The sequence below is a fragment of the Choristoneura fumiferana genome, chromosome 2, assembly GCF_025370935.1.
Source record: "Choristoneura fumiferana chromosome 2, NRCan_CFum_1, whole genome shotgun sequence".
In the NCBI taxonomy this organism is placed as follows: Eukaryota; Metazoa; Arthropoda; class Insecta; order Lepidoptera; family Tortricidae; genus Choristoneura; species Choristoneura fumiferana.
Window position 1 is genome coordinate 1,766,125 of NC_133473.1, and position 19,388 is coordinate 1,785,512.

The following is a 19,388-nucleotide window of genomic DNA, read 5'->3' on the forward strand; positions in this document are numbered from 1 at the left end:
TGTTTTATTCTTCTAGAAAAGAAAACTCTTGTTAGAAAACCAGCCGATACATAAAAACATTAAGTTCCGAAAGACTTGGCTGTATAAAAATTCTTCAAATTTACTGAACTAAAAAATACGACACGAAAACGATATGTCAATGTCAGTCATGTCAAAAGTGAAAATAGGTGTACCTTGGTACCTATTGTTGTGAATTATTTTTGTCATAATATTTTACTTTTGTTTTTATATTGGAGTAGTCTTACGATATAATTTTATTATTATATTCTAAGCAAACTTATTAACTGTACATTTGAATATATAATATAGGGTTAATCATGTATGCAATAGAGAAGAAATTTGAAATCGAAATGAAGTTGAAAAAGGTCAGTATCATTAGTAATATAAGAAATATCTTGACTTATAATTATAACACCCTAAAATTAATTACTTCAAAATTTTCACATTCTACTTTGCACTTAATAACTACAGCCTTTATTTTTTGGTCTAATGGAACCACTGCATCTTAGAAATTTTATATTATAAGACCATTTTGAATGGGCGTATTCAACCTTTGCTTTGGGTGTGAACACACATACTCAATTAAAGATTTGAAAGAACTTTAGGTCTGTGAGTCATATTATAAGTATCATAATGATAGCCAAACCAAACCAAAGCAAGGCAAATTATTTTCTTCTTGGTGTTATGTATGTACGGGTTCAATGCTTAACTCCGTAACTGATAGAAGTTTTTGTTAAATTATTAGGAGATGAGCAACATCCAGGAGTTGAAGGCAGCAGCCAATAAGAGTTCTTCATTAGCGTCTGATGTCTGCAACGTCTTGGGCGCTTGCGAGCAGAGGCTGCAGCAGCTCGAGACAGCTGTGTTGCCACTGTACGGAGACACAGCTAGGCTGCAGCAGATTCATCATAGTATGTTGAGAAATTTAACCTTGTAATCATCCTACTCATCTCATCCTACCGTGGGCTTGATGAAGGAGTAGGGGCACCTAAGGCAAAGAAAAAGCTTTATGGAAAAAATTTAAAAGTTTTGCCCTGTTTAAATTTTTTTTTTCAAGCAGTTTTGTGAATGCCCCAACCCTTGTCGAGGTCTGTACCTATGAAAACTTGAATCTTGTTGGAATAATGTGGTAAATGCTAAGTAAACAAATGAATAAGTCCCTTTCGACAAGCTTTTATTTAACTTACCCACCCTGTTTGTTGTTATTGGATCAAATCTTTGCAAGTTCATTTTGACACACTGCATGGATTGACTTGACATTTGGTACACAATTATGTAACTTGGATGACGATGCAAGTATAGTCAACAGAAAGTACAATCAGCAAAAAAAGTTTAAAAATTTAATTTTCAATACAAGCACAGAAACTTATTTATATTTATTTTCCATTGAGTTATTTATATTTATTTTTGTGTATTTCTTTAGACATGGAGCGCACAGTGAAGGCTTTAGACCATGTGATAAACTACTACATGGTGTCTCGAGAGCTCGCTGATCTCATCCTGGCAGGACCCCACACTCACAGCTCAGACACACTCAACATTTATCTGGAGGTATAGTATTTTTAGGGGCTGTTTCACCATCCATTGATTAGTGTTAACTGACGGTTAAATGTGATGCCGTCTCCGTCTATTCGAACAAAACAAATAGAGACGGCATCACATTTAACCGTCAGTTAACACTAATCAGTGGATGGTGAAACAGCCCCTTAGTATTTCAAAGGCAAAAAAATCAACTTATATTGCTAGTTCTAGGAAAAACACTAGGGGATTCAGTTACCTCTTGTATGTAGTATAGTTTACAGAACTGATATAGAAAGTACATCCTTTTTAGGGTTCTGTACCTCAAAAGAAAACAGCACCCTTGTCTGTCTGACTGTCCATCTGTCACAGCCAATCGAAACTACCTCGTGTTCTCTGCCCCTTTTATATTTTTTTTATTCAACTTGATGGCAAACGAGCAAGTGGGTCTCCTGATGGTAAGAGATCACCACCGCCCATAAACATCTGCAACACCAGGGGTACACCAGGGGGCTTTTCTTGGTATATTAGAAAGCTTTTTTTTATTTCGCAATTGATAAATAAGTAATTTAATTCCGTATTTATTTACAGGCATTAGACAAACTGGCAGAAGCACAGAATTATTTCAACAAGAATAATCCTACTAGCGTTGAACTGGAAAATATTGTAAGTGTAATGTCTTCCATTTTTATTGATTTTTGATTCCATTAAGTAACAAATATTTTCGTAAATTAAAAGTATTTGGGCGACTCTTGGTCTGAAAGTCAAAAACACCCATAAGATAAGACTAAGCTGGATTGATTGTGGGTCCTCAAAAACTCCCACGTACCAAATTTCATTCAAATCAGAGACAGAGAGAGGAGAATGAGAGGGAGAGAGTTTTTCAGTGGGACCCATTTAAAACTAATCCCTTAATCTTAGACTTTTTTTAATAAATTAAATTATACTGTATCATATTTTATTTAGTTTGAGACATGTTTTTTCTTTAAATTTTATCAATGTGATTAACTAGTTTCATTTTATTAATACTATATTTCGATTATTTGAATTTGAAACTTCATATCAATTGGTAAAGTTTGACATTTGCTTTGACGTATGTCCTAAATTTAGGACGTTAGGCCTTAGGAGGCTATGGACGAAACATAGTGATACCAATTACGTTGTAACACCTTGTGTATGTTGTAACCAGCCATGATGACAAATAAAGGTACTTTATCTACACCCATATAGTAAATCCTCAATTATGCGTTCAAAAACCATAGGTAATGACCAGCATTATGACATTGGATTCTATTATGAACACGGTGCAGCAGCAGGTCGTCGCGGGCGCAGCTCGTGGGGCAGACACTGGAGGCAGATTTTCAATGGTTCTTGAACACGTGATAGAGGATTTAATATATGGATATAGATAAAATATTGTATGCAACTGTACGTAATTAGGCCTTAAAACACTCATGTGACCCTATTATGAAACTCGGCTACGTGAAGCACTTGTATTAGGAGGGATTCGCTCTTTCATACAAGTTGTTACAAAGTCAAAAATAATAGCTAATAACTAATAATAGTTCTTAAAATAGTTTATGCGACTGTTACAAAGCAGTTTAATAAAATAAAAAGCAGTTTAATAAAATAATCATATTATTATGTAACTAGTTATATGTTCGGGTGGAATTAATATTTTAACTTAAATTTGAAGTGGATATCTTCAACCAATTGAGCTGAAATTTTGCATGCATGTATAAATCCGATGACAATGCAATATTATTATGACGTAGAGCTGATCTGATGATGAAGTTAGATGTTGGCCATAGCACAGGCCATAGGAACTCTGTAATAAAACGACACGACTGCATCGATTTTGGTCTCATTGGATTCGTCTTGACGACTGCCTACTTTGGTAACCAGGGGCAAAAAGTACCTACCGCCAGCAAAAAAGCTTGTATTAGAATTATTACTGAACTATTAAATTTGTTTTTAAAACATTGTACGGAGGTGCGGAACCCTTCATGTACGAGTCCGACTCGCACTTGACCGATTTTTAAAAACTCACTTTGTCAAACGTAGAATCAGCTGTACAACAGCGGGGTGCTGAAGTTGGAAGCTGCTTTCGAGGAGCTGCTGAACAGGAACACGAGGCCCGTGTCCCCGACAACGCTCATGGACATGATCGCCCTCGAAGAAGGTACGTTCAGGGGCTGTTTCACCATCCATTGATTAATGTTAACTGACGGTTGATGCCGTCCCCGTCTATTCGAACAAAACAAATAGAGACGGCATCACATTTGACTGTTATCGCTAATCAGTCGATTAGCATCCCACTTTTATATAGCACAACGGAAAGACAAGTCACAAGAATATTAATGACGCTAAATTCAGCATGGGCATTGTCTTAAATTTTCATAAAAAACAACCCTGAGCATTAGCTCTTTTAATAACACCTGTGAACTTGAAGACACTAATGACGAAAAGAAAACGCTGCAAAAACGCTGAATATTAGCCCAAAGGCTCTGCTAAAGTTAGAGGATCGTAGATCCTCCTTTATCTCCCTGCTAAGTCACAAAATGGCCGCCACAAGTTTGAACAGCTGACTTTGACAGGACCAAAAAACCATACCGAAGATATTTTTAGTGAAGGGAGGGTTACGCAAAGATTTAAAAAATCCATGAAAAAATATTTTCAGGAATTTGTATTTAAGAATTCTCTAAATTAGGTATTTATTACTGCTACTTTACTAAGTGTGATTATGTTAATCATCCTATTTTTATTTTTTTCATATTTATTGAAAAAAATAAAATTGGGATGATTAACATAATCACGGCTTTTTGCACTTAGGTACAACATAAACATGCGGATCGGAAATGGCGGGAAAACAAACATCTCGCTTTTTTTTCCTGCTAATTTGCTGTCACTGCTGTCAATTTTTTTTTTATTATCGATGAGGCCATTTTTTGTCTTTGATTTGTCAAGATGGCCAACATAACGCGTCTAATCCGTCTATCAGCAGCTCAACAACTAGCAGACTGCTAGCAAGCGTTTATGAATCATACTTCTTGACAACCGTCTAACAAGCTTAATCAGTCTGCCAAGTAACAGACCGATCAAACCTCAATTAAGGATTTTTTATGAATAAGGCTGTAAGTATTTAAGTCAAATAATTGTTAGTTATTGAATGGAGTCTGTGGAACGGCAAGCGAAGCGTAGGTCCACCAGCGAGATGGATGGATGAGCTGGTTAAAGCTGCGGGTTCACAGTGGATGTGGGTCGGTTCCAACCGAAGCAGCTGGAGTCCTATGGGGGAGGCCTATAGGTTCAACAGTGGAAGTACGACTACAAAGCAGCCATATCGTTGTAGACTCGAGCGTGGACAGCGTGAGCGTCTCCAACAGCGGGTCCAACACGTCATCGGCTTTGGAAGCTCTGCGCGCCGCGGCCGGCTGGCTGAGCGCGGCGGGCGCGCGCCCACGGCGGCGCTGCTGGCTGCGCGGGCGCCGGCTGCTAAGGCGTCGCTGCAGGCCTTCCGGGACCATCTCAAGGCGCGCTCCGTCCCGCACGACCCCATCATGGTGAATGCAATGTGCTTTAAAAATAGTGTATTGGGGTCGTACGTAACTAACGTCACATATTAACGGGTGGGGGGCCAGGGGGGAGGGGTTAGGGGGCTTGTGACACACGAATAATAATGGCAATTATCATAGCAATATATGTGACACTCGTGACACTGGCACATCATGGTGAATACGCTACAGAAATACTACTTTAACAATCCAATTATCCATATCCATTAAATAATAAAATGACTATACACACACATACATAAAATTAAACTAGTTTGAAAAGATGTTTTTTTTTCTCATACGAATTTTTCCTAAAAAAAAGAAGAAAAACGACGAGTCCCGAGCGACATTTCTTATCATTTTTTATTTTCTGATCAGTGATTATCTAAACACTTATGAATATCAAATATTCCTGTAGCCTATAAATTTTCACACACCGTCAGTATATGGCGTTTAATTTTAACGTTGTTCTAGAGAGCCAAAAACCTGCTTCATCGCTCCGACAGCACTACAAAGAAAACGAGCAAAATACAAAAAGTGTGAGTACACTACTCTACTGTCAGACAGGAACCTTAAGGTCGCCTTACACATGCTTATAAGTAAAGAGGTATCCCATCTTAGGCCTCTAGGTTGGCAACGCATCTGCAATCCCCCTGGTGTTGCAGGTGTCTATGGGCGGTGGTGATCTCTTATCATCAGGAGACCCACTTGCTCGTTTGCCATCCAGTTGAATAAAAAAAAAGTAGGGCCCGCAATTTTGCGTGCGGCTATTGACAGATTGTAGGGAGAGAGCATCGCTTTTTATTTATCGATGTTATCAACAAATCGAGAGTTTTTTTTTAAATTTATGTTGTAACTTTAATACTTACATAATTGTAAATATATTTTTGCTTGGAATATTATTATAAAGTGCTTTATATTGGCTTTGGTGATAACTGAAGGAATACAAAATAATATTTTATCTTTTATTTTATCAAAGAGTCGGCAAACAAGCTACCTAACGTTAAGTGGTCTCAGAGGGAAGGGATGTTTTCTCAAGTTATAAAATATAAAGGTATTCGTAATTATAGTGATTTCAATAAAGCAATTTAAATGGATTAAACTTTCTGATATTTCGAACTTTTTTCATCATTGACCCCTGAAAAAAGTACGTGTAATCAGAAAGTTTGAGGTTTTATTAAATAAAAACATAAATAAAAAAATAAAAAAAATAAATTAAATGCTAGTTAAATCTATGAATTAAAGATATCAACTAGCCAAGCATCCATTTAAAATAATTACCGCGTTTTTCGACTCTATCTCAAAACTTGATTTTGTCACTTAGCCGCCTTTTAGCTTGAGCACGGCAGATATGCGACGACGATAGACATGATAGTGCATTGTTGTTGCAGTATAGAGAAGAAAGCCAACAAGATAATCCAGAAGGCATCCCAGACGTTCGAGAATTCAACCGGCCTGGCGATCGGGCCGCGGCGCTCAGTCAGCGAGTCTTGTGAGATTAGAATCTATAGTAAAACCTGCACAACTAGTTTCTCTTATCACGGTGTTTAGTACCACCACACCACCTATAAATAAATAAATAAATATCACGGGACAATTCACACCAATTAACCTAGTCCCAAAGTAAGCTTAGCAAAGCTTGTGTTATGGGTACTAAGCAACGGATAAATATAATTATATAGATAGATACATACTTAAATACATATAATATGTATGTATTCCAGGTATATTTATGCGTATGAAAGTTGCGCCTAAAAATGAATGAGGGCTATCGTTTTTTGTCTCACTAGATGGCGCACTGTTGCGTGAGGTTTTTAAGTATGGCTTTCAAAGTCTGTTATTACGGGCGTGAAAACAAAGTTTAGATTAAAATCATATTTAATACAACTTAAAACCGTACCATAAAAATATCGAGCATGCCACAGTGTTGCATAGTCCCCGTTTTGTTCGGAAAAAAGGGAGGACAAAGGTTTCCGAAAGACAAAACTGTCTCAAAACACAGACATTCATTGCCCCGCAACGCATATTTGCCATAATTAATTTCAGATATTGCAAAATATTCACAAAATTATTCTAATTATAAATAAACCCGCGTAGCTCACCCAAAAACTATGAGATTTGACATTTCGGAGACCTCACGCTACACTAGCGCCTCTAGTGGCGAATTCATACGCGATAGCCCCCATTGTCTTACACATCTTGCAATTAAAAAGTGTCACACAAATATTACAGGGGTCACTCACATGCGTACAAACATTCGACAGTTAAACATTTGCTTGCATGTGAATTATATGCCGTATTAAACTCATTTTTATGTTGAGTGTGTGGAAAAAAGGTTCGTATACCAAATATATTAGCTTCCACGAATTAATGGGGTTACGCAAAGGTTTGAGATTTGCACGTTTTGATATTCATTCACCTGCATTAATATCTGCCACAGCCGAGCGTGCAAAAATATCTGACACGTCCTACCGACCCCAGGAATAGAGTCGTATCAGGCATAAGCAAACACAATGAGACCCAAGAGACAGTCGACATAAAAAAATCTTTGCATCTGTTGCTCTATAATGTTTTGTTGGTTCGCGTATTCGTACGAATATGAGTACCCAGCTTTACAGCCTATTCGTTTCGATTTTGATTTTTGAAGGAAAATTCACTGATATTGATTCGTTTCCTAGATACGGAGGAGTCGTTCGAGGCCCTAGAGGAGTGGGAGGCGATGGTGGCTGGGTCGGTGGCGGCGGCGCTGGTGCGGCTGGCGCGGCTGGAGCAGCGCGCGCTGCTGGGGCTGGTCCCGCTGCCCAGGCTGCCCGCGCTGCTGCATGACGTGCTGCGGGACTGCTTCGCGCTGCTGGCGCAGGCTGTGGAGGTACGGGGCCGCACTAGCGCGCTGCGGGACTGCTGGCGGCGCGGCTGGGGCTGGTCCCGCTGCCCAGGCTGCCCGCGCTGCTGCATGACGTGCTGCGGGACTGCTTCGCGCTGCTGGCGCAGGCTGTGGAGGTACGGGGCCGCACTAGCGCGCTGCGGGACTGCTGGCGGCGCGGCTGGGGCTGGTCCCGCTGCCCAGGCTGCCCGCGCTGCTGCATGACGTGCTGCGGGACTGCTTCGCGCTGCTGGCGCAGGCTGTGGAGGTACGGGGCCGCACTAGCGCGCTGCGGGACTGCTGGCGGCGCGGCTGGGGCTGGTCCCGCTGCCCAGGCTGCCCGCGCTGCTGCATGACGTGCTGCGGGACTGCTTCGCGCTGCTGGCGCAGGCTGTGGAGGTACGGGGCCGCACTAGCGCGCTGCGGGACTGCTGGCGGCGCGGCTGGGGCTGGTCCCGCTGCCAGGCTGCCCGCGCTGCTGCATGACGTGCTGCGGGACTGCTTCGCGCTGCTGGCGCAGGCTGTGGAGGTACGGGGCCGCACTAGCGCGCTGCGGGACTGCTGGCGGCGCGGCTGGGGCTGGTCCCGCTGCCCAGGCTGCCCGCGCTGCTGCATGACGTGCTGCGGGACTGCTTCGCGCTGCTGGCGCAGGCTGTGGAGGTACGGGGCCGCACTAGCGCGCTGCGGGACTGCTGGCGGCGCGGCTGGGGCTGGTCCCGCTGCCCAGGCTGCCCGCGCTGCTGCATGACGTGCTGCGGGACTGCTTCGCGCTGCTGGCGCAGGCTGTGGAGGTACGGGGCCGCACTAGCGCGCTGCGGGACTGCTGGCGGCGCGGCTGGGGCTGGTCCCGCTGCCCAGGCTGCCCGCGCTGCTGCATGACGTGCTGCGGGACTGCTTCGCGCTGCTGGCGCAGGCTGTGGAGGTACGGGGCCGCACTAGCGCGCTGCGGGACTGCTGGCGGCGCGGCTGGGGCTGGTCCCGCTGCCCAGGCTGCCCGCGCTGCTGCATGACGTGCTGCGGGACTGCTTCGCGCTGCTGGCGCAGGCTGTGGAGGTACGGGGCCGCACTAGCGCGCTGCGGGACTGCTGGCGGCGCGGCTGGGGCTGGTCCCGCTGCCCAGGCTGCCCGCGCTGCTGCATGACGTGCTGCGGGACTGCTTCGCGCTGCTGGCGCAGGCTGTGGAGGTACGGGGCCGCACTAGCGCGCTGCGGGACTGCTGGCGGCGCGGCTGGGGCTGGTCCCGCTGCCCAGGCTGCCCGCGCTGCTGCATGACGTGCTGCGGGACTGCTTCGCGCTGCTGGCGCAGGCTGTGGAGGTACGGGGCCGCACTAGCGCGCTGCGGGACTGCTGGCGGCGCGGCTGGGGCTGGTCCCGCTGCCCAGGCTGCCCGCGCTGCTGCATGACGTGCTGCGGGACTGCTTCGCGCTGCTGGCGCAGGCTGTGGAGGTACGGGGCCGCACTAGCGCGCTGCGGGACTGCTGGCGGCGCGGCTGGGGCTGGTCCCGCTGCCCAGGCTGCCCGCGCTGCTGCATGACGTGCTGCGGGACTGCTTCGCGCTGCTGGCGCAGGCTGTGGAGGTACGGGGCCGCACTAGCGCGCTGCGGGACTGCTGGCGGCGCGGCTGGGGCTGGTCCCGCTGCCCAGGCTGCCCGCGCTGCTGCATGACGTGCTGCGGGACTGCTTCGCGCTGCTGGCGCAGGCTGTGGAGGTACGGGGCCGCACTAGCGCGCTGCGGGACTGCTGGCGGCGCGGCTGGGGCTGGTCCCGCTGCCCAGGCTGCCCGCGCTGCTGCATGACGTGCTGCGGGACTGCTTCGCGCTGCTGGCGCAGGCTGTGGAGGTACGGGGCCGCACTAGCGCGCTGCGGGACTGCTGGCGGCGCGGCTGGGGCTGGTCCCGCTGCCCAGGCTGCCCGCGCTGCTGCATGACGTGCTGCGGGACTGCTTCGCGCTGCTGGCGCAGGCTGTGGAGGTACGGGCCGCACTAGCGCGCTGCGGGACTGCTGGCGGCGCGGCTGGGGCTGGTCCCGCTGCCCAGGCTGCCCGCGCTGCTGCATGACGTGCTGCGGGACTGCTTCGCGCTGCTGGCGCAGGCTGTGGAGGTACGGGGCCGCACTAGCGCGCTGCGGGACTGCTGGCGGCGCGGCTGGGGCTGGTCCCGCTGCCCAGGCTGCCCGCGCTGCTGCATGACGTGCTGCGGGACTGCTTCGCGCTGCTGGCGCAGGCTGTGGGGGTACGGGGCCGCACTAGCGCGCTGCGGGACTGCTGGGCGCGGCTGGGGCTGGTCCGCTGCCCAGGCTGCCCGCGCTGCTGCATGACGTGCTGCGGGACTGCTTCGCGCTGCTGGCGCAGGCTGTGGAGGTACGGGGCCGCACTAGCGCGCTGCGGGACTGCTGGCGGCGCGGCTGGAGCAGCGCGCGCTGCTGGGGCTGGTCCCGCTGCCCAGGCTGCCCGCGCTGCTGCATGACGTGCTGCGGGACTGCTTCGCGCTGCTGGCGCAGGCTGTGGAGGTACGGGGCCGCACTAGCGCGCTGCGGGACTGCTGGCGCTCTGGCGATATTTCGCTTGTCAAGAAGCCCTCATGCTGAGAGATGTGTGCCCCGCAGTCGGACGTTTATGTTGACGATTGTGTGTTCCAGCGCGCGTGCACCCGCAGCCGTCGCGCGTGCGCGCGCAGCTCAGCGGGCGCGTCGGCGTGCTGGACGCTGCTGGCGCGGCTGCAGCGGCTGCTGCCCGACATGCAGCGCGCGCTGCAGCCCGCCGAGCCCGCGCCTTACACCGCCGTGCTGCACAGCTGCCACGCGCACGTGAGTGCCCCGCGTCACCAAGAGTTGCGACCCATCCTCCGGCTACAGCTCGTTTAGGCATGAAAGATCAGAGATTTACACCTTTTTTTTGAACACGTCCAATAATGGCGGTTATTGAAGGATATGGTGATGAAGTGAATATCGTTGCAGTGCCTGAAATCCCTGGAGGAGTGGGTGGAGGGGGTCCGCAGCGACTCTGCCGCCGGAGCAGTGGACGGGACCGTGCACCAGCTGTGTGTGGCCGCGCTCGCTCACTGCACCACGCTCGCTCACCATCACAATACTATCGGTGAGGGCAGATGTTGTACAGCGACGGCCGGCGGCCGCGGGGGACGGCACCGTGGACCATTGACTTTGTGTGTGTTATCAACTCACTAAACAAATCTGGTGAAAAGAAAAATCATGCTGCCTTTTTTTGGCTAATTTCGTCATTTTACTAAACAGAAATTTGATCAAACGACTGATCTAAGCTGAAGATTTTTGTCGTTTATTGTTTTTTTTTAAATTTGTTCTAGGCAAATAGTAATGAATTCGCCCTTCGAATATATCCCTTAGAGATTTGTTTAGTTTTCATTTCCTCGCGACATATGTACTGAATGATCAGAGACGGCTAATAGGACACAAGAAACCAGAAACCTACCAAAGACAGTCCCTAAATCTGTTGCTCTCAGGTCCCGCGTTAGCGACTGAGCCAGCGTACGCCCGCGCCGTGTCCCAGCTGACCGGCGTACAAGACCGGAACGCGGCGTTGCTCGCCCTCTACGTGCGCAAAGTTCTAGCGCAGCTCAATCTGGCGCTGCGCAACAAGAGCGAACAGTACCCCGACGCGCTGAAGGCCATATTTCTCCTTAACAACACGCTGTATTTATTGCAGGTCAGTTTTTTTTTAAATATATGATGGGAGCAAACGTCTGCCTCTGTTTCGATGGCCATCCCACGGAACCCAACAGGTAGTAGAGGCTCTCCTCCCCGTAGCAAGCTGGAGGAGGGGTTCTTATCTAAGTCTTGCTTCGGCCAGTTGCTGGAAAGCCGGGAGGAGTATGCATTCGCCCGTTAGGCTCTGCGGGGTGCATGGGTCAGTTTTCATCCTTGCCTGCGGTTCGGGTAGATAACATCTCGGGTAAAATAGCGCGTTTTATGCACTGGTTATATAATCTACTATATTTGCTTTGGCAGGGTCTACAACGCAGCGGTTTGTTGGATGTGCTGGTGACCGTAGAGCCAGATTGCGAGGCCAGCTACCGCGCCATGCTCGCAGACTATAAGAACAATTATTTGCAGAGGTAGGTATAACCTAACTAGCAAAAAGCTGGAAAACCCCGACTTTGTCACTTCAAAGTTCAATATCTCAAAAACGGCTGAGTCGATTTTGATGAAACATGCCTAGGAACCATCGCTAAAAAATCTGCTTTTAAACAAAAAAAACTGCATTCAAATCGGTCCACCCGTTTAAGAGCTACGGTGCCACAGACAGACACACATAGCGGTCAAACTTTTAACACCCCTCTTTTTGCGTCGGGGGTTAAAAATATACATCATCATCATATCAGGCGTAGGGCGTCCACTGTAGGACATAGGCTTCCCCCATATACCTCCAGTTGCTTCATTTGGCACCGTAAGGCACTTGTCCCACCGCCGACGATGAGCGAGAAGCGAGTAGAGCGAGTAACTAGAAACGAGTGGGCGAGCAGCGAGAAGCGAGTGTAGTTTTGTCGCTCGGCTGTAAGCGAGTGTTCGCGTGCGACGGGCGATTACTCGCTCCACTCGACTCGCTCGTGCGGGGCGGCCGCCAAGCTGCGCATAGCTCAGCGAGTTTTATAGCTCTTGTCGCTGCGACAAAAGATGTAAAAGCGAGTTCTCGCCGACAGTGTGAACAGCCAGCAATCAACTATTAATATATGTCTCTTTTACTCACACAGGATCTTATATCTTTTGTTCGTTTCTTGAGCGAGAAAATAGTCGATAGCCAATCGTTTCCTCGCTGGCGGTGAGACAACTGCCTAAACCCAATCAAGTAGGTTTGTATGAAATAAGGTTTTGGTTAAAATTTCATTTTTATAACAAGCTTTTTTGTTGACCCAAACTACATTTGCATACCAAATTTCACGTTATGCTGTAGACTGCACTAAATTTATAATTGTGCTTGTTTTTTGGTAGTTGGAATAAGTTGCTGGCTCATACGGTGCTGGAAGAGGCCCCTCCTCCCAAACTGAGGGACCGTGATCGGCAGATATTGAAGGATAAGTTTGCTGTGAGTACTCCTTAATTCCAGTTTAGACGTGCGAGAAAAAAACTTGCAACTTGCATTAAGCCGTGTTTAGACTCGCAAGAAAAATGGTGCAAGTAGCAATTACATTGCGGCGCTCGATGCGACTACAAACTCGTTGGCTACACGGCCTCGCAATGTAATGCAATTAGCACGATTTTTCTTGCAAGTCTAAACTCGGTTGTACTATGGCCAGCAAAAGTCGATGGACAATTCCCAAACATAATCGTCTGACACGTGAAACGGCGCCATCTATGTGTTTGAAGTGTATTAGCGGTATTTACTTATTTACTAACTTAGTTAGTTTATTAAGATGCCACTAGATGGCGCTGGCGCTGACCTTAAAAAAATATTTTATATTCATGTTAGAAATTTGATATTTCACTGCCGTAGTAACTAAATTATGTCCCTGCCTGCGAAGCGCGTAACGACATTTTCTGTCTCTTTCGTACTTGTCGTAAGAGAAGGAGAATATTATTATTCGCATTACTATCGTTTCTTGTCCTTCAAATATTCCAACGATATTTTCTTTGGTGTGTGTGAAGTTCCCAATCCGCACTGGGCCTGCGTGGGAACTACGGCCCAAGCCCTCTCATTCTGAGAGAAGGCCTGTGACCAGCAGTGGGACGTGTATCTATAGGCTGGGATGCTGATGATAGATAAATTCTTTATTTACGAAGACTCATGTTGCGAATTAGTGTCAACTTTAGTAATCTCCAAATCTAGCAGTAAATTTACAAAAACACAAACTCTATATTATCGCCTGGTGGGATTTGAACTTGTGACATACGAACGAAGAACGAAGTTCACAACCACTTGACCATCGTACTGTTATCTTAAGCGATGAAAATCGGATCTATATCGGGTCGTCTTAAAATTAATCGGTAAGTCATGCGTGTTTAACGAAACTTAAAGAGGGTAGACTGAAGATCTTCAAACTACCAGGCTAAGTTTTTATTACAAAGATTTTGCTACTTGTTCAGCTGCTTGCAACATCGTTTGATCGTCTCTTTCAAGTTGAATCTGCTTATTATCGTAATTATTCTTTAAAATGAGTTCTCATCGCAATATTGAAATGGTTAAAACATGTGAAATTATTTATATGAAGAAGGAAAAAATATGTCGGAAATTTCTAGAGAAATTGGAGTTAATAATGTGAGTTTTTTTGTTTACGTTCATCCTACCAACTTCTTCATTAAAATTATATCTACGTTATATTATTTTATGTTTATTTATATTGTTACAGATAAAACAGTTATATTATTATGGGTACGACGATATCAAGACGAAGGATCTTTGCTGCATCGTCAAAGATCGGGTAGACCACGACTCATAGATGCCCGCTATGATGTTGCCCACTGTTAGAATTGTCTATCCAGAAGAACAAGTGTCGTGCATAACGTTCGTGCAAGATAACTGCCCAATACACGGTCGAGTATTGTGCAAGACTGGTTTGATCAACACAAAAATTATATTAAAGTCGTTCCTTGGCCTGCCAGATCACCGGATTTAAATCCCATTGAAAATGTATGGGGTGTTATGTCCAACGTTGGGATAACCAAAATAAGCGAACTCTGTTACGTTAGTAGCCCACTGTGTAAAAATAAGGGACAGTTATTCGCGGCTCTAATATGTGTGAAAATCTAGTTGCATCGATGCGATTCTTTTTGCAAGCAGTTATCGACAATCATGGTGGTTACACCAGTTATTAAAATAAAATTGATAGTTACGTGTAGACCGGGTTATATACTCAAACAATTATGTTATAATAAAATATATAAGGTGCAGATATTTTCAGGGTATGTAATTAATAACCTAAGAATCATAATTGACGCATAAATTATTTAAGTATTGTGTGGTAATATTTTTTTGCTTCATACAAAAATACCATTCCGTCCAAAAATAATCATCCTCGCATTAACGTTTGTTTTTTTAATTTAAGTAATTGAAACCAATTAACGACGATGCAAATAATCGATCCTCAAAATATCCGCATCGGATTTTCTAGCACACTGTATTATATCAAAATATTTATCTTTATTTATGATCCTGTAGGTATCACTTTGTTATGAAAAGTAATTATTTTATTATTATAAACAAAACATTTAATTATACCTTGATAGTTTTGTTTACTTATTTATATGAGATAAGTGTGAAAGTTCAATATATGACTGTAAATACTGTAATCTTATTATAACTGTCAGTAACACATTACACACTACAGTGGATCTACGCCATCAACTATTGATAAGTAAATGTTTAAAACTGGAAAACTTCAATTATTATAATTTATAACGCTTTCGAGTCTAATGATAACCCGGTCTCAGGTATAATACTTTCAAATACTATTTTTTTATTGTGGTTCAGCTTCAATCCTCTTTCCAGAATCGGAAATGAATACTTAAGCTAATTCTCAATAAAATGTTAAAATACAACTTTTGGTCAGGTGCTAATTAAATAACTGAAAACCTCACACGACACCCAGTAAATATTTTTTCATTTTATTTTAAGTTACTTGTTTGCGTTTATTTTCGAATACCTTCATTATTTCCTAAAATAATTGTATGTTTTACGTAATCAGTAAGTAATTCTACTTCATTTCTAACTTTACAGTTGTAATTTTTAATGCCAGATTTAGAAGAAAGCCAAACTGACGCAAAACGGCCAGTAGGTAGGTATTAAATTATCTAAGGGGTATGAAACATCCTAAAACATTTAATTGGTGTATGCATTCGTAATATTTAGACTGGGCCCAATAAAAAAAGGATTTAAAAACTCAAACACAACCTGATTTAAAACATAGTGTAATCGATTCTACTCTGGATTCTGAACAAACTACTTTCTGGTTTTCAGTTATTTAATTAATATATAGTATAACATTAATAACTGCGTCAATATTTAATGAATAGAAATATTGTTTTAGGAATAAAATTTTATGTTTTAAACTTCAAAACGTGTATTATTTCTGTTACAACGTTATCCTTTTTTCAGAGTATTTTTTTAATTTCCATATCAGTTATCTACAAAATTAAAATATAAACTTATAAAATATAAAAATAAGAACAAAAAAAAACAATTCTGATATGTAGGATACGAACTCATGATCATTAACGAGTTTATCTAAGCAGCCGATCAACTCTGCTATCAACACATTACTGTTACGGGATAAAATATCGATCATATCATAATAACTGTTTAACAGCGCCATCTAGTTCATTTCTTGTGAACACTTAACAAAATCGCCAACTCTCGTGTTCAAGCGATTATAGAACGTAAGGTGTCCATCCACTTATGCAGGCCATTGTACATTGCGTGGGCGTAAAGCGAACTAGTTTGAAGTGGAAAATCGAACGCTACGATGTAAAGCAACTTGTACAATTTTTCTTGCAAATCTAAGTATTGATGATTTTACGTCCTTCGTTTTATTTCCCAATTTGGTACCATCAGCCAAATATGTGGTCTACCACCCTAAAGTTGATAATCGTTTGCATGTCACAAAACAATAATGCCAATAGACGTGTCTGTCAACTAGAAAGTTCGACTTTAGCGACATATTCATTTGATAGGAACTTGTTTTAAAATTGATAGACCACTTGTTTAGCTGATGGTACGTTATTTTAAGAAAAAGTATTGTTATGTGAATTTTCCCTATTGTCATTTCAACATATACGATTAGGCGTTAATTTGCGCAGGTTTATATCAATGATCTAAAACGATTACTTTGCTCACCCGCGACCTTAACGTCTAAAGGTCTTGAATAAAGGTAGGTCTTAAGGTTTAAGGTCGTGGATGAACAAAGTAATGATTTAGTCCATGTCAACTTGACATTGGTATTGATGACATCATCATCATCATCTGGATATTCTGCAGTCGTTCAACCGCGAGTGGGAGGAGTGCACTAAAGCGCAACGCAGCTACAGCGTGCCCGACCCAGAATTGCGTGAAGCCCTCAAGAGAGACAACAAAGAGACTCTGCTGCCGCCATACACCAAGTTCTATGATACCTACGGGGCCCTGCCGTTCTCGAAGAACCCTGATAAATACGTCAAGTACAGCCCTGTACAAGTGAGTGTTGATAGAAATAGGAGCTCCGCGGAGCGCAGCTTTCAAAGCGGATGCTGTCAAAAGTTCTGAGATATACGGTTAAGTAGGAATTATTTGAGTTGTCCCGATCTCGTTAACAGCCTTAACAGCCTTTCGAACAAAGCCATTGTATTCTATTATGTCTTCAAGTGCATAATCCTCAGTTTAAAATAAAATGAAATATAAGATAAAATAGCTCATTGAAATAACGACTTTATTATTTACAATAGAGAGTTCATTTTAAATAAAACTTTGTTGGTAGATAATGTTTTTCAAAATTGAATGCGTCGTAGACAAGCAGCCTCATGGAAAAGTATTAACTGCGAGCGTGTATTTATTCTAAAATGCAGTTTCTGCTCTAGACAATAAAGTCGTTATTTCAATGACCTATTTTATTTTATATTTCCGTTAAATAATTCCTACTATACATGCCGGTTCCCATCATAATTCATCATGTTGATCAAGAACATCACTATACAAGTTAGTCTTAACAAAAATAGGAGCTCCCTGAGGCGGCAGAGTTAAATAACAAATAGGCTAAGAGCTGTCCTAAACTGAATTCTGTGACACTTAGGTATCAACTCAAACCATGTACAATTAAGTTAATTCCAAGAAAAAAATTGTGAAATAGAAGCTCCGCCAAATATCCGGGGCCAAATTGCATAAAGTAAAAGCAAATAGCAATCAGTGAACTACAATACAAAATTGCTAATACTATTCGATTTTACTTTGTTATGTAGTTGGACCCTGATTTTAACTGGCGCTGACTGTACATATATAAAGGTAGATATTATTGTACAATTTATTTTTCAGATCGCTACTCAGCTGGACGGTTACTTCGACGAAGCAGCCTAGTCTTGATCTATTTAGTAAACAAGTATTATTATACTCACATATTTATTTACATAAATAAAACACATTATTTAATAATATTGTCGTTTATTTTTCTAATGCCCTCTCGTCGCCTTGCCTCCTCTCTTCTTGGGCCACTGCAACAAAATTTAACACTGAACTATTTAAGCGTACATCCTATATTATACAATTTGATACTGAACTAATGGTCTAAGATCCGAACTTGAAAAGATCTTCACCAGTCTGATAACAGAATGAAACCTATTTTATATTAAATTTAGTATATTAGAAAATATATTAGAAATGGATTTGCTAAAAAAATCCTGGACAGGCTATATTTAATTATCTTTAAAAAATGATTTTTAATAAATTTTTGTTGCATCATCGAAATAATAAGAAAATTTTATATGGACTTAAAGTATACCTATAGAATATGTAGACGTTGGGTTTGCTATAGTTTAGCACAGGTATAAACTTAAACAGTTATGTCGATGCCGGTTACTTTCACTTAAGCGGTGTTTTATTGTGAACCCGTGTGGTGTCGGATTAGAATTACACCTCTCCATTTCTTCCGTGGATGTCGTAAGAGGCGACTGAGGATATAGGTTAAGGTATACCGTAGGCGACAGGCTAGCATCCTGTCACTAGTGTACCGTTTTAGTCAACTTAAAGCCTAAAATTGCTAAAAGTGGCTCCGAAGCGGTAACGTTTCGTGTGCTCTGCCTACCCCATTTGGGAATACAGGCGTGATGTTTGTGTGTGTATTTGTTTATTGTGAACACGTTGATATAGGGTCGGCATTTAACTAAAATTCATTAAAAAAAATACCCTGTCCAGTTTTTTTTTCCAAAACCATTTCTAACAAGCTTTTGCCCGCGACTTCGTTCGCGTGGAATTAGGTTATCGCGCGCTGTTCGCTCGGGAACTGTGCATTATTCTGGGATAAAAAGTAGCCTATATACTCTCTGGCCCATAAACTATCTCTTTGCCAAAACTCACGTCAATCCGTCGCTTCGCTTCGACGTGAAAGACGGACAAACATTAAAAACACACACTTTCACATTTATAATATTAGTATGGATATACTAAATTTTTATTATATATAAAATACATTTCATTCCATTATCAGATCAGTGTAGATCTAATAAGTTCGGATCTTCTACTATAATAGTAAACCCAATGCACTGTCGACCGGTTGCGGGGATTTGGTTCCGGTGTGTGGACGTCACATGCCAGTATGACTTTCTCTGTCTAATCTTGAATTTCAAACCCTCATAACTTTGTTATTTGTACAGGTAGCTTAAAAATTGTTTATTTATTCGATAACAGGCATTGTGTAGTTTAATTTATAAACATATACAAAATAGTCAAATACCGTATTGAAAACAAGCCGTCAAACCGCTTGTGGGCCTTGCACGGTTACCTGCATACAGTACCCACGCACTGG

The 19,388-nt window shown here is 43.5% G+C and overlaps 2 protein-coding genes across 3 annotated transcripts in view; one reads left to right on the top strand and one right to left on the bottom strand.

Moving 5' to 3' along the window:
* The first annotated feature begins 122 nt into the window (after positions 1-122).
* Positions 123-18,021, top strand: Exo70 (exocyst complex component 7). Its single transcript, XM_074111458.1, is given in 17 exon segments — positions 123-365; positions 746-911; positions 1,424-1,551; positions 2,110-2,184; positions 3,583-3,700; positions 4,871-4,972; positions 4,975-5,081; positions 5,547-5,611; positions 6,464-6,564; positions 7,751-7,941; positions 10,573-10,740; positions 10,891-11,029; positions 11,412-11,614; positions 11,917-12,023; positions 12,898-12,991; positions 16,877-17,071; positions 17,903-18,021. Coding segments are annotated over 17 exon segments (2,049 nt in total). The 5' UTR covers positions 123-317; the 3' UTR covers positions 17,945-18,021.
* Positions 17,974-19,388, bottom strand: part of LOC141445608 (uncharacterized) — a 33,039-nt gene continuing 31,624 nt past the window's right edge. The window contains exon 15 of one of the 2 annotated variants that reach the window (XM_074111457.1): positions 17,974-18,078. In XM_074111457.1, coding sequence (XP_073967558.1) covers positions 18,037-18,078 — 42 coding nt within the window. In that variant the 3' untranslated portion in view covers positions 17,974-18,036. The remainder of the gene's footprint in view (positions 18,079-19,388) is intronic. The other variant, XM_074111456.1, reaches the window with a different exon arrangement.